The 11,874-nt window shown below is 37.8% G+C and overlaps 1 protein-coding gene across 1 annotated transcript; it reads left to right on the top strand.

The window, feature by feature from the left end:
* Positions 1 to 7,011: 7,011 nt before the first annotated feature.
* LOC109007109 (G-type lectin S-receptor-like serine/threonine-protein kinase At5g35370) lies at positions 7,012 to 9,970 on the top strand. Its single transcript, XM_018986652.2, has one exon. The coding sequence runs from the start codon at positions 7,164 to 7,166 to the stop codon at positions 9,822 to 9,824; it is 2,661 nt and encodes an 886-aa protein (XP_018842197.2). The 5' UTR covers positions 7,012 to 7,163; the 3' UTR covers positions 9,825 to 9,970.
* The last annotated feature ends 1,904 nt before the right edge of the window (positions 9,971 to 11,874 follow it).

Here is an 11,874-nt window from a genome sequence, read left to right as displayed (position 1 = left end):
TACATACCTCTCAAACAGCCAGCTCACAAATCTTTTAATCAACTGCTTCGGATTCTACGTAAGTAAGGGAGACCCCCTCTATCCAGCCTAATGTTACCTCTAATAGCAGGAGGTAACTCAGGAAGAGACAACCATGATCCCGAAATACCATTAGCACCCATTTTAGCTAAACTATCCGCAACCGAATTACATTTTCTATAACAATGAACAAATGAAACATTAATACCAGCTATACGACTCTGAATTTCATCCCAATAGTCTTCCATATACCATAAGCCACATCTCTGATTCTTCAACCAATTTAGAACTATCAAAGAATCTAGTTCAATTTCCACAAAAAGAAAACCCATCAAACCAATATATCGAAGCCCATGAAGTAAACCCATTAGCTCAGAATAATTGTTCGAATGATGCCCCATAGCAATAGCAAACCCACAAAGCAGATTACCTTTTTCATCTCGAATAATACCTCCCGCAAGGGCCCGGATTACCTAGAGAACAACCATCAACATTCAGCTTTACCCAACCTTGCTTAGGCTGATTCCACTTTACTGGAATGACAATCTCTTTCCTCATGACATTTAACGACATATTAAAACATTTTAAAATACCTTCATCTCGCCGATTGAACAAATTAACCTTGTTAAGTTTAACTGCAATCCAAGAAACCCAATATTTGATGGAACACCAAACTTGTTGAACCGATTCCATTATTCCTTCCATCCGGGCTTTACAACGACGGCCCCATAACCGCCAAGTAATGATTGCCGGAAGAAGACCCAACAGTTGACCAGGACGATTAGAATTCTTAGCCCTCCTATACCAACACTCCACCCTCTGTCTCCATGAACAACCTTCCACCCACGGAATTCCAATAACCACCGAACATATACGCCAAATTTTTTCAGCAAAATCACCTCCCGCAAGAATATGATTTAGATCTTCACAAGTATAACTGGAACAACAATCACAACGGGAAACAATAGGAATACCAATTCTGCAAATTCTATCATCCACAGGAAGACAATCATGTATGGCCTTCCACATTGTGATTGAAATTTTTTTAGGAAGAACAGAGTGCCAAACCCATTTTGCCCAAGGGAAATCTGGTCCCCTCAAGCGAATACAATTCCAAGCACTCTTCGAAGAAAAAGTTCCGTCATCATTAGGAAGCCATATCAATTTATCTTTCCCATGTTTAACCCTACCCAATTGCATAATAATATCTTCAGCTTTTTGATACCCAACCAACTGAGCAAAAATCTCCATATTCCAACCCAACTCAGTTTTACAATCTTCCAACTTAAGATTTGGCATACCCGAAATCTGAATATTATGACTAAGAGGGGCATCATCAACCCACTTATCATGCCAAAAAAGAAGCTTACCCTCTCTAACTCTCCATTTAGAATTTGTTTGCACTAAAGGAATATTTTCCAAAATCATCTTCCAAAAAATAGACCCTTTCCTTGGATCCACTATAGAAATATGACTATCACCAACATACTTAGCATGAAAAAAATGAGACCAAAGAGATGTACCTTGCAAAAGATTCCAAGCTAACCTCATATGTAGAGATGTTTGCACATCTTGAAGGCTCCGAATACCCATCCCGCCTTCCGAAACAGGCTTACAAATATCCACCCAAGAATGCCATTTTTTCTTGTTTTTTCCATCTTTAACACTCCAGAAAAAGGTGCTAATAATTTTTTTAAGTTTCTCAATAACAGCTTTAGGCGTCCTTAAGATAGAAAGACTATGAACAGGAATACTTTGAAGCACATGTTTAATAAGAATCAGACGCGCCCCACTAGATAACAATCTGGTTTGCCAACCCTCCAATCTACATTGAACTTTAGCAATCAAGTCATCAAAATAAGCAATTTTCAATCTTCCTGAAATAATAGGAACTCCTAGATATTTAAAGGGAAAAGTCCCTTCCGTAAAACCCGTGAAACGAAGAAGAGCCCGACGTCTAGAAATAGGAATCTGCGAAGAGAAAAAAATAGAGGACTTGTTTTTGCTAACTACTTGCCCCGACCATTGTTCGTACGTCTTTAACACATCAGAAATAGTTCTTAAAGATTTTTTTCCCCCATTACAAAAAAGCACCATATCATCCGCATAGAGTAAATGAGAAATAATGGGAGTACCCCTAGAATGGTAAAAAGGAATAATCTTACCCATATCCACATGTTTTTTTATCATCCTTGTAAAAATTTCCTCAACAATAATAAATAAATAAGGAGAGATAGGGTCTCCTTGTCTCAACCCACGACCACCTTTAAAAAAACCTTTGGGCACCCCATTCATAATCACAGAAAACCAAGGATTAGTGATGCATTTTTGAATTAACATGCAGAAAAAATCTGAAAACCCGAATGCTTTAAGAACATGCAAAAGAAAAGACCAGTCTACACTATCATATGCTTTAGCCATGTCAATCTTCAAAACAACATTTCCACCATGAGCCGGCTTATTAATAGAATGGATCATTTCTTGTGTAATACTAATATTCTCAAATATGCTTCGACCCGGAAGAAAAGCTCCTTGTTCAGGAGATATAATTTTTGCCAATATGGGAGAAAGACGATTAACCATAATTTTAGTGCATATTTTGTAAAACACGGTACACAGGCTAATTGGTCTAAACTTATCAAAACTTGTCGGATTATCCACTTTAGGAATTAAAACCAAGAAAGTAGCATTAAAAAACCTCGGAAGATTCTTACCTCGAAAAAACTCTGAAACCGCATCAACAACCCCATTACCCACTATATGCCAACATGAACGATAGAATCCCGATCCAAACCCATCAGGACCTGGACTACTATCTTCCGGAATGGAACAAAGAGCTTCGTAAACTTCCTGGGATGATGGAATACGAGCCAGAAATTCATTATCACCCTGAGAAATAGTAGGAATGACCAAACCCCCCAGATTCGGCTCTTCACAACAAGAACCAACCTCCAGGAATTGTGAGAAATAAGAAATAGCCCCGTCATGGATCTGTTCTGGTGAGGAAAGAATAGTACCATCTGCAAGTTTCATCTCTTTCACCACTTTATGATTACGACGACTGACCGCACGGAAGAACGTGGAAGTCGCTTCTCCCTTCTGAATCCAACCTTGTTTAGCTTGTTGAGCCAAACGCTTTTCTTCCCTCTCCAACCAAACTGAAAGCTCCAATTGAGAAACCACGAGATCATCCTCTACATCTTTGATATATTCAGATTGCAGACTAGCCTCCAAACCCCTAATACGAGCCTCAAGCTCTGCTATATGAAATTCCGTCCTCCCAAAAACATGCTTATTCCACTCTCGCAAAGCAATTCTGAGTCTTTTAAGTTTATTCATCAGCACATTTAAACTAGAGCCTCCAACCACATCCACCTTCCAAGAATTCAAAACACATTCAAAAAATTGGGCATGAGATACCCACATTTGCTGAAATTTAAAAGAAGGATAGCCATAAGAAACAAACTAATTCTCCAAAAAAATCGACATAGGTGCATGATCAGAAGAGGTTCGAGATAAATATTCCAATTTAGCATCAGGAAAAATATCAAGAGCTGCAGTATTAAGAAAGCAACGATCAAGCCTCGCCCATTGCCTAGATCTCCCCGAATGACCATTACACCAGGAAAAAGAATTCCCACAAAAAGGCATATCAAGAAGACCACAAGCACCCACCCAATCATTAAACTCCTCCATAGCCAAAGCTAATCTTGGCTGTCCCCCTCTGCGCTCCGAATCATTCCTAATAATATTAAAATCACCCATCACCATCCAAGGTAACTGGTGAATATTAGCCGCCATCAAAACATCCCACAGTCTTCTACGCTCCAAATAGGAGCATTTCGCATATACAAAAGTAATGCGGACAACATTAGGATTATCAATACGAATTGTCAAAAATTGATCACCCATAAACTCAACAACAAGATTTAATTCCTGAACCCAAAACATCCATAACTTACCTCCATCATTAACATTAGAACAACAATAATCAAACCGCAAACAATCACGCCACAAATCTAAACGGGAATTACTTACCATTGGCTCAGCAATAACAAGAATTTGAGGAAGAAATTTAGATACCAATTTTTTAAGGCGCTTTCTTGACGTACCTATCCCCCGAGCATTCCAGTACAATAAAGATGGCTTCATAAATTAAGCCGGGCGGGATTATTTACGACCCTGGAAGAACCTCTTACCTTAATACCTTTCCCTTTCCTTTTTTTATTCAATTGAGAATCTGAATCCGAGACTATAATTTTATCTTTAGCTAAATTATCCGCTTCCCCGTCCAAGTCCGAATCAGAGCAAGTGTGACCATCTGAGCAATAATTCTTACGCCCAACCTCCTCAAAAACTGAAGCATCTCCTTCCTGTACCGAGGCCTCCTCCAGCGTATGTCCTTCAATATTTTCCGTATGAAAAACTTCCATAATGGGTGCAAGCATGCCGTCTATTTGCAAACCTGCCATATCAGTCTTCGAACCCGATGCCACACGTTTTTGGTCTATTCCCGAACACAAACCTGCATGTTCATCTAGCAGCTTCGGCTCCAACAACATCCCCTCCTCAAGATCAGCCACCTCCAAATCAACGTCCATTGAACTACCAGGCCCCACCTGGTCCATAACTGGAACTATGGGAACCTGAATTATGAACCCCGGTTCACCATCAACCACTTCCTGCTCTAATTGAGTAACTGCTTCCATTCCTCTGTTTTCAACACCATTCATACGGTCAGCATCCGATGTCTCCCTAACTTGATCATTTGGAATACGGTCCTCCACAATCAACTGCCTCCCGTCCACCTTACTAGACTTACCCTTCTGAACAAGACTCCCAGCTTTGGATTCCTTGATAACCCAGACCTGTTCCATCGTTGCCTTGTCTTTAGGATCCTTCATCTGCACATTCCGTTTCTTGCCTTCACCCTTACAAGTCTTGGAATTATGGCCTTGAACATGACACTTAGGACAGTATGCCGGCAAGGTCTCGAACTCAATAATTTGATAGAGACTTTGTGGATGACGGGGGGTACCAATCCACAACGCTTGAATAGGTTCTTTAGAAATATCCATCTCTAAACAGATTCTTGCACCATCTGTACGAGTAGCGCATCGAGTGGGATTGTCACGCTTTAGAAATCTTCCAATGGGAGCCGTAATGCTGCGAAGGAAAGATTCATGATAATAGTTTGGTGGAAGACCTGGCAGCGTGATCCACACCGGCACACGGACTGGTTCTTGATCTTCTTGGAAATCAGTAGTCCAATGGAAAACTCTATACGGTACTCCATTGATTTCACAATTCTCACGAGCAAAAGCCTTAACAAAGTCTTCCTCCAACGCCAGTCGCACGAAGACATTCCGCGGCTTACTCATAGATGAAACAATCGGTTGGTTTGATAGACCCCATCTGGTTTTGATGAACGCTCTTATGAAATCAAGAGAGGGTCTTTGTCTGAGAAATTTCAATACTAGAGAGTATTGAAAAGGTATAGCCGAACGGTCCACTTCATCTTTAGAAAAAATAATACATACCTCTCCATCAACAAGTTTGTGAGATCGGAAAGGTACCATGACTTCAGGGATAGGCTGAGGAGTCTCCAGGATCAAGTCTGCATAGGATCGGAGGCGAGGAGCAACCACCGAAATGGCCTGGTGGCCTTCGGTGACAGCCATGCATAGCCCCAATCACTCGACGTATTCTTGGAAAGAATCTTGGAGAGTTTCTTGGAGAGTTTCTATGCCTCTTTTAACGTCTTGATCGCCAATACCAGGGGGGATAGATATTTACTTATTTGAAAGATAAATTATCTAGTTTTTAACTTTGTGATCACAATCTTAGCTTTTAACTTAAGAATAATTATATTTGAAAGATATTTACCATAATTTAATTTAGAAGATAAATTTAAAATTTGAATTTTACAAATAAAATAATTATCTCGTACAGATAAAGTGTGATGTAAAAATATTCAAAAAAGTATTACTCTTAACTTAATAATATCAGTCCACAAGATTCTTTATATATATATATTTTTTGAGCAAAATTCTACTCATCATTCTCATATCACATACTATACATAATTTTTTAATTTTTTTTTCCTCTTATCAAATAAGTGGTGTATAGATTATAAGTAGAAGAATTTAATTAATTTAGGAAGAATAATACCGAAAAAAAATTTAAAAATTTAAAAAATAAAAATAAAAATAAATATGGTGTGTGGTATGTAGGGATGATGAGTAACAAAACTCATATATATATTTGATAGTCATAGAGTGCATAAATACATAATATACTTTTGTAAAAAATAAATAAATATGAGATTCATATGAAAAAAATGAATTTTATTTTTTTAAGAAAAAAAGAGTGCGCGGTATTTGATCTAGATTTATTTGAAAAAAAAATTGATTTTTCTATTAATTTTTTAATTTTACTGATTTATTTTTAAAAATATTAAATTTACTCATAAAAAATTTATATATTCACATGACTATTCATAATTTTTATTTTTATTTTTTTAAAGTGATGTACAAACGAGAAAGTCACGTGAATATGAATATTTTTTGTGAGTATATTTAGTATTGCCTTTTATTCTTTAAATAAATATAGAGTAAAATATTAATAGAAGGTAAGATAAACTCTGACAGAGATTATAAACTCCAGAAATTGGAAAGAGACTGTAATGACATAAACTGTCTTATCTCTGCTTGAAGGGTCAAGACTTCAAAAGAGGGAATGCTCATTTGATAATCTTTTCGTCAGTTTGTGCTCGAAAGTTTTGTCATTTAGCGTTTCTTTTTTTCTTAATACACAATTGAATCCAGCACAATATATTATGTAAATTTTTAAATATTTTTATAAAAAAATATTATTTTTAATAAAATTTTTAAAATATTATGAGTGAATCATTTTCTTTTCTTGTCCTTTCGGTGTTCACAATATCCGTATCCGAGTCAACGCATTGATCACACAAGAAGCTGAAACTGGACATGAAACATGATCATCTATATGGAGGAGGCTGCTGCTGCTTCTGCAGACAACACCCAAATCGTTTTTCTTTATATCCATTTCCGTCGTCTTTGATCTTATTGGAGCTAATTACCCTACCCTGATCAATATCCCCTACACCATCTTTTCTTTGCATGGGCTTCTCGTTGATCGCATTGTCCTCGGCGGTCGTCTTGATCTTCATTTTTTCCGGCGCTCTCTTCCCCTTTTTTGTTTTCTCAGGTCCCCTCTCCACCCACTCCATCCGTCCCCCCTTCATCGCCTCATACTTCCTCTTCATCGACCAGTCTGGCACTTTCTTGGTCTCTCCGAATGGTACTTTCAAAGCCTCTATTTCCGGTACTAAAGCACAGACCTCACCGTCACGGTATTATTTCTCCATCACCCACGTCGCCTCCGATGCCATCGTCTGGTCGGCCAACCGCAACGCGTCCATGTCGAACTCCGACAAGTTGTCTCTGTCTGTCGACGGCCTTAGAGTGGCAAACGAGGCTGGTAAACTACTATGGTCGACCCCGCCTTTGAATTCTGAGATTGCTGCTATGCAACTTTTGGAAACGGGGAACCTCTTACTGGTTGATGCGCGAAATATTACGCTATGGGAGAGTTTCGAGAATCCGACGGACAGTATTGTCGTCGGACAGCGCTTGCGTGTTGGAAAATCTTTGGAAAGCGCTCTGTCCGAGCAGGACCAATCGGTGGGTGATTATCGGCTTCTGATGACCGACGGGGATTTGTTGCTGCAATGGAAAAGGATGACTTATTTCAAGCTTTCGATGCACGAAAAGGCTTTCAAGAACTCGTACGGGGAGGTTTCGTTCCTGGCTATAAATGATACCGGTCTGTATTTGTTAGAAAGTGATGGATCCACGGCTGTGATTCAGGTACCTTTGAGCGGTCCATCGGGTTTCAGGATTGGAAAGTTGGGATCTGAAGGCAGATTTGTCATCAGCAGCTTCATCGGCGACGATTGGGTGACAGAATTATTCGGTCCGGTCGATGATTGCCATATTCCTTTCTTTTGCGGGAAAATTGGATTGTGCACGAGAAGGCCTCTGAGTGGAACTTGCTCTTGTCCGTCGGGATTCCGTGTTCAAGCGAATGGTGAATGCATTCCAACCGATACTTCTCTTTCTCTGCCTTCAGATTGTAAGAGTAATGCAAACAGAAATGGCAGTGATCAATTCAACTCCTCAGTTTCGTATCTTCAACTGGCCTACGGTATGGACTACTTTGCTAATGATTTCAATGGCCCTATGGAACATAGTGTGGATCTGTCGGCTTGCCAAGATATATGCTCTCAGAACTGTTCTTGTCTCGCTATTTTCCATGAAAATGCTTCTGAATCATGTTATCTTCTTGAAAAGCATTTAGGATCTATCATTTTGAACCCAAGGCCTGAGAATGATAACCGGGGCTATATTAAAGTTTTGGTACACTCTTCTCCTGAAAACCCAACTGGGAACAACAACAACAACCAGAAACATAACTTCCCCATAGCTGCTTTGGTACTGCTACCTCCGTCCGGATTCTTCTTGTTAATTACCATTGTAGCTGTCGCAATCCTCTGGTTGAGAAAAAATAGGCTTTCCAAAACAAAAAATAATGCAGAATCCGGCCGGTGTAATTCATCATCGTCTGCAGAGCAAGAGATGATCGATATTCCGGGCTTGCCTAGAAGGTTTAATCATGAAGAGCTCGCAGATGCAACTGAGAACTTCAAAACCCAGATTGGTAGTGGTGGCTTTGGTGCTGTATACAAAGGTACCCTTTCAGACAAAAGCGTTGTGGCGGTGAAGAAGATTACAAGTCTGGGTGTCCAAGGGAAGAAGGATTTCTGTACTGAGATTGCAATAATTGGGAACGTCCACCATGTCAATCTGGTTAGATTGAAAGGCTTTTGTGTACATGGGAGGCAGCGGTTTCTTGTCCTGGAGTACATGAACAGAGGTTCCTTGGACCGTCCACTCTTCGGCAATGGCCCTGTTCTAGAATGGCAAGAGAGGGTGGAAATAGCACTTGGAACAGCACGAGGGCTTGCTTACTTGCATAGCGGATGTGAGGACAGGATCATCCATTGTGATGTCAAGCCAGAGAACATTCTCCTGCACGACAATTTACACGTGAAAATCTCAGATTTTGGGCTTTCTAAGCTGCTCAGTCCTGAACAATCCGGTCTATTCACGACCATGAGAGGAACACGAGGTTACCTTGCACCTGAGTGGCTAACGAACTCCGCCATTTCCGACAAGAGTGATGTTTACAGTTATGGAATGGTATTGCTAGAGATTGTGAGGGGAAGAAAGAATAGCTCGTTCCAAACTTTGAGCCATAGCAGAGAGAACAGCAGCAGTGGAGGAAATGGCCTATCGTCGTCCTCTTCTGGGTCGGGAGCCAGACCAATATATTTCCCTCTACTTGCTCTGGAAATGCATGAGAAGAGAAGGTATGCAGAGCTCGCAGACCAGAGGTTGGAGGGAAGAGTGACAAGCCAAGAGGTTGAGAAACTGGTTCGGATTGCCCTGTGTTGTCTGCATGAGGAGCCAGCACTTAGACCGGCCATGGCTAACGTTGTTTCTATGTTGGAAGGTGGATTACCTTTAGGTGAGCCAAGGGTCGAGTCGCTGAACTTCTTGCGGTTCTATGGCCGGAGATTCACTGAGATATCAAGATTGGAAGGATCGAGCGAGCAGAATCAGAATGGATTTGGGCTTATAAATCCCACTTCTAATACCAGCGGCTTGTACAACTCGTTGACTTGCATCTCTTCACAGCAGATTTCAGGTCCTAGGTAGAGTGCTCCAAGCAGCTTCGCTCTATCCTTTAGAAAATATTTTCATAGTCTTTTTAGCCATCAATATCCTTTTATCATCTCCCAGGGTGTTACAGAATGATCGACAGATGATAAGCAAAAACAAAAACAACAGATAATCATTTAATGTCGTATCAGAAGATGATTAAACACGATATGACGACTAAAAAGACGATGATCTATTCCTTATTACCCAAAATTGCCTTATTACAGAATGATCTGTTTGTAGTGCATTTAGACTTAGTAATGCTGCTTTCAGATTTCCTCTCACAAATGTAAATATGCAGCTTTGGTTATCCATTCCTTAAAGATCACTATAGAGCGTAGATATGCTAGCTTTTGCCAGATGAATCATCAACACCTGTGACTGTTCATATTCGATGATTTTATTTGATTCTGATATGAAAAATCTTGTGTATTGTGCTCAATAATTGGAGCTCTATATATACGTACTTGTTTCTTTGTATATTTTAACATTTCTGATTGCATAAACTGTGCATATTGAACCAAAGTAATAATCATAACCTCAATGAAAATAATGCCCAATACTGACTGCAATTTTCTTTCTTAAATCTAATGACATGGTTTTCTGGCTCTCATGACACTGTTGGAGCTTACAATGAAACTCTGTTGCCTAACCAGGCATCAAGTATAAATACAACAGAAAGACAGTTATACTACGACTTTGTTCTATAATTACAGCTCCGATACTTAAGGGCTCGTTTGGATGGTGAGATGAGAGGATTTTAGATTAATTGAATAAAATATTATTTTTTAATATTATTATTATTTTAAAATTTGAAAAAATTAAATTATTTATTATATTTTGTATAAGAATTTAAAAAAATTATAATAATAAGATAAGATGTGATCGTTTCTCTAACCAAATAAGCCCTAAAAGTTGGCGTAATTTATCAAGACCCATTATAATTATAAAATAATTCAAAACATAATTTTTTTTATACCAATTGTCTTATTTGTTTTTACAATTATTCTCAACTCATTTCATATCATCTCATCATTATAATTTTCTTAAATTTCTATATAAAATAAAATAAATAATTTAATTTTTTTAAATCTTAAAATAAAAATAATGTTAAAAAAATATATTATAAACATATTTTATTTAACTTTAATGTAGACTTTTATGATGTCAATAGTGTGTGTGATGTGTCAAAAAAGGAAGTTGAAATTGATTTTTTCGACTAGTTTGAATTTGGGGACTAACAGAAGTTACATAACTTAATTAACTGAGCTTGATAAGCTAGCTGGCCCACTTTCAGAATTGCTTAATCTAATTTGTGGGTGGTTGCCCGGACTTTCATAAACAGCTCTGGGAACCTTTCTTCTTTTAATAAATAAATAACCGATTGTAAACGGCATAAAAATGTATAAGATACAATGAAGTGTAATACAAGCAAGAGACTTTTAGACCCTTAAAAGCACCACCACCTTCTATTCTATCAATTAATATTGGGAATGTTCCCAAAATTTTGTGACATCATTCTTTGTAATCTAAAAGCAAGGACGGTGTCAAGCATTCTGAATGGAGTAGCTAAAATTCATATCTATTGAATATTTAGTTATTAGAGAGTAAGATACGCTCATAATGGATTAGCTAACAGTAACTTTCAAAATTTTTTTCAAATTTAAAGATTACTGTACATACATCAAATATATATTTTATCAATTATTTTTCTCTTCCTTTATTTCTATCACATATTTTATCACAATTGATATATTAATTTGAGTTAGTGATATATTAATTTAATTAGAATATGATTATTAATTAATGTATAATAGGTAGAATAGTAAAGTATGATAAAATTAAAAAAATTAAATATTTTTTTAAATTATTAGTTACTCATTACTTTATATATAATGAATAAATAGATAATCCAATATGGAGATTATATATGAATAACCAAAATCAAATTCATCTTATATTATTTTATTGTTATATAATAAAAAAATAGCTATTCTAATGTATAGATTTATGTAAATGGAATAGCCAAAAGTTAAATTTCTCTTAC

This window comes from Juglans regia, chromosome 1 (assembly GCF_001411555.2).
Source record: "Juglans regia cultivar Chandler chromosome 1, Walnut 2.0, whole genome shotgun sequence".
NCBI classification, from domain to species: domain Eukaryota; kingdom Viridiplantae; phylum Streptophyta; class Magnoliopsida; order Fagales; family Juglandaceae; genus Juglans; species Juglans regia.
The sequence above is the reverse complement of the archived record's forward strand: the minus strand, read 5'-3'. Positions and strand labels throughout refer to the sequence as shown.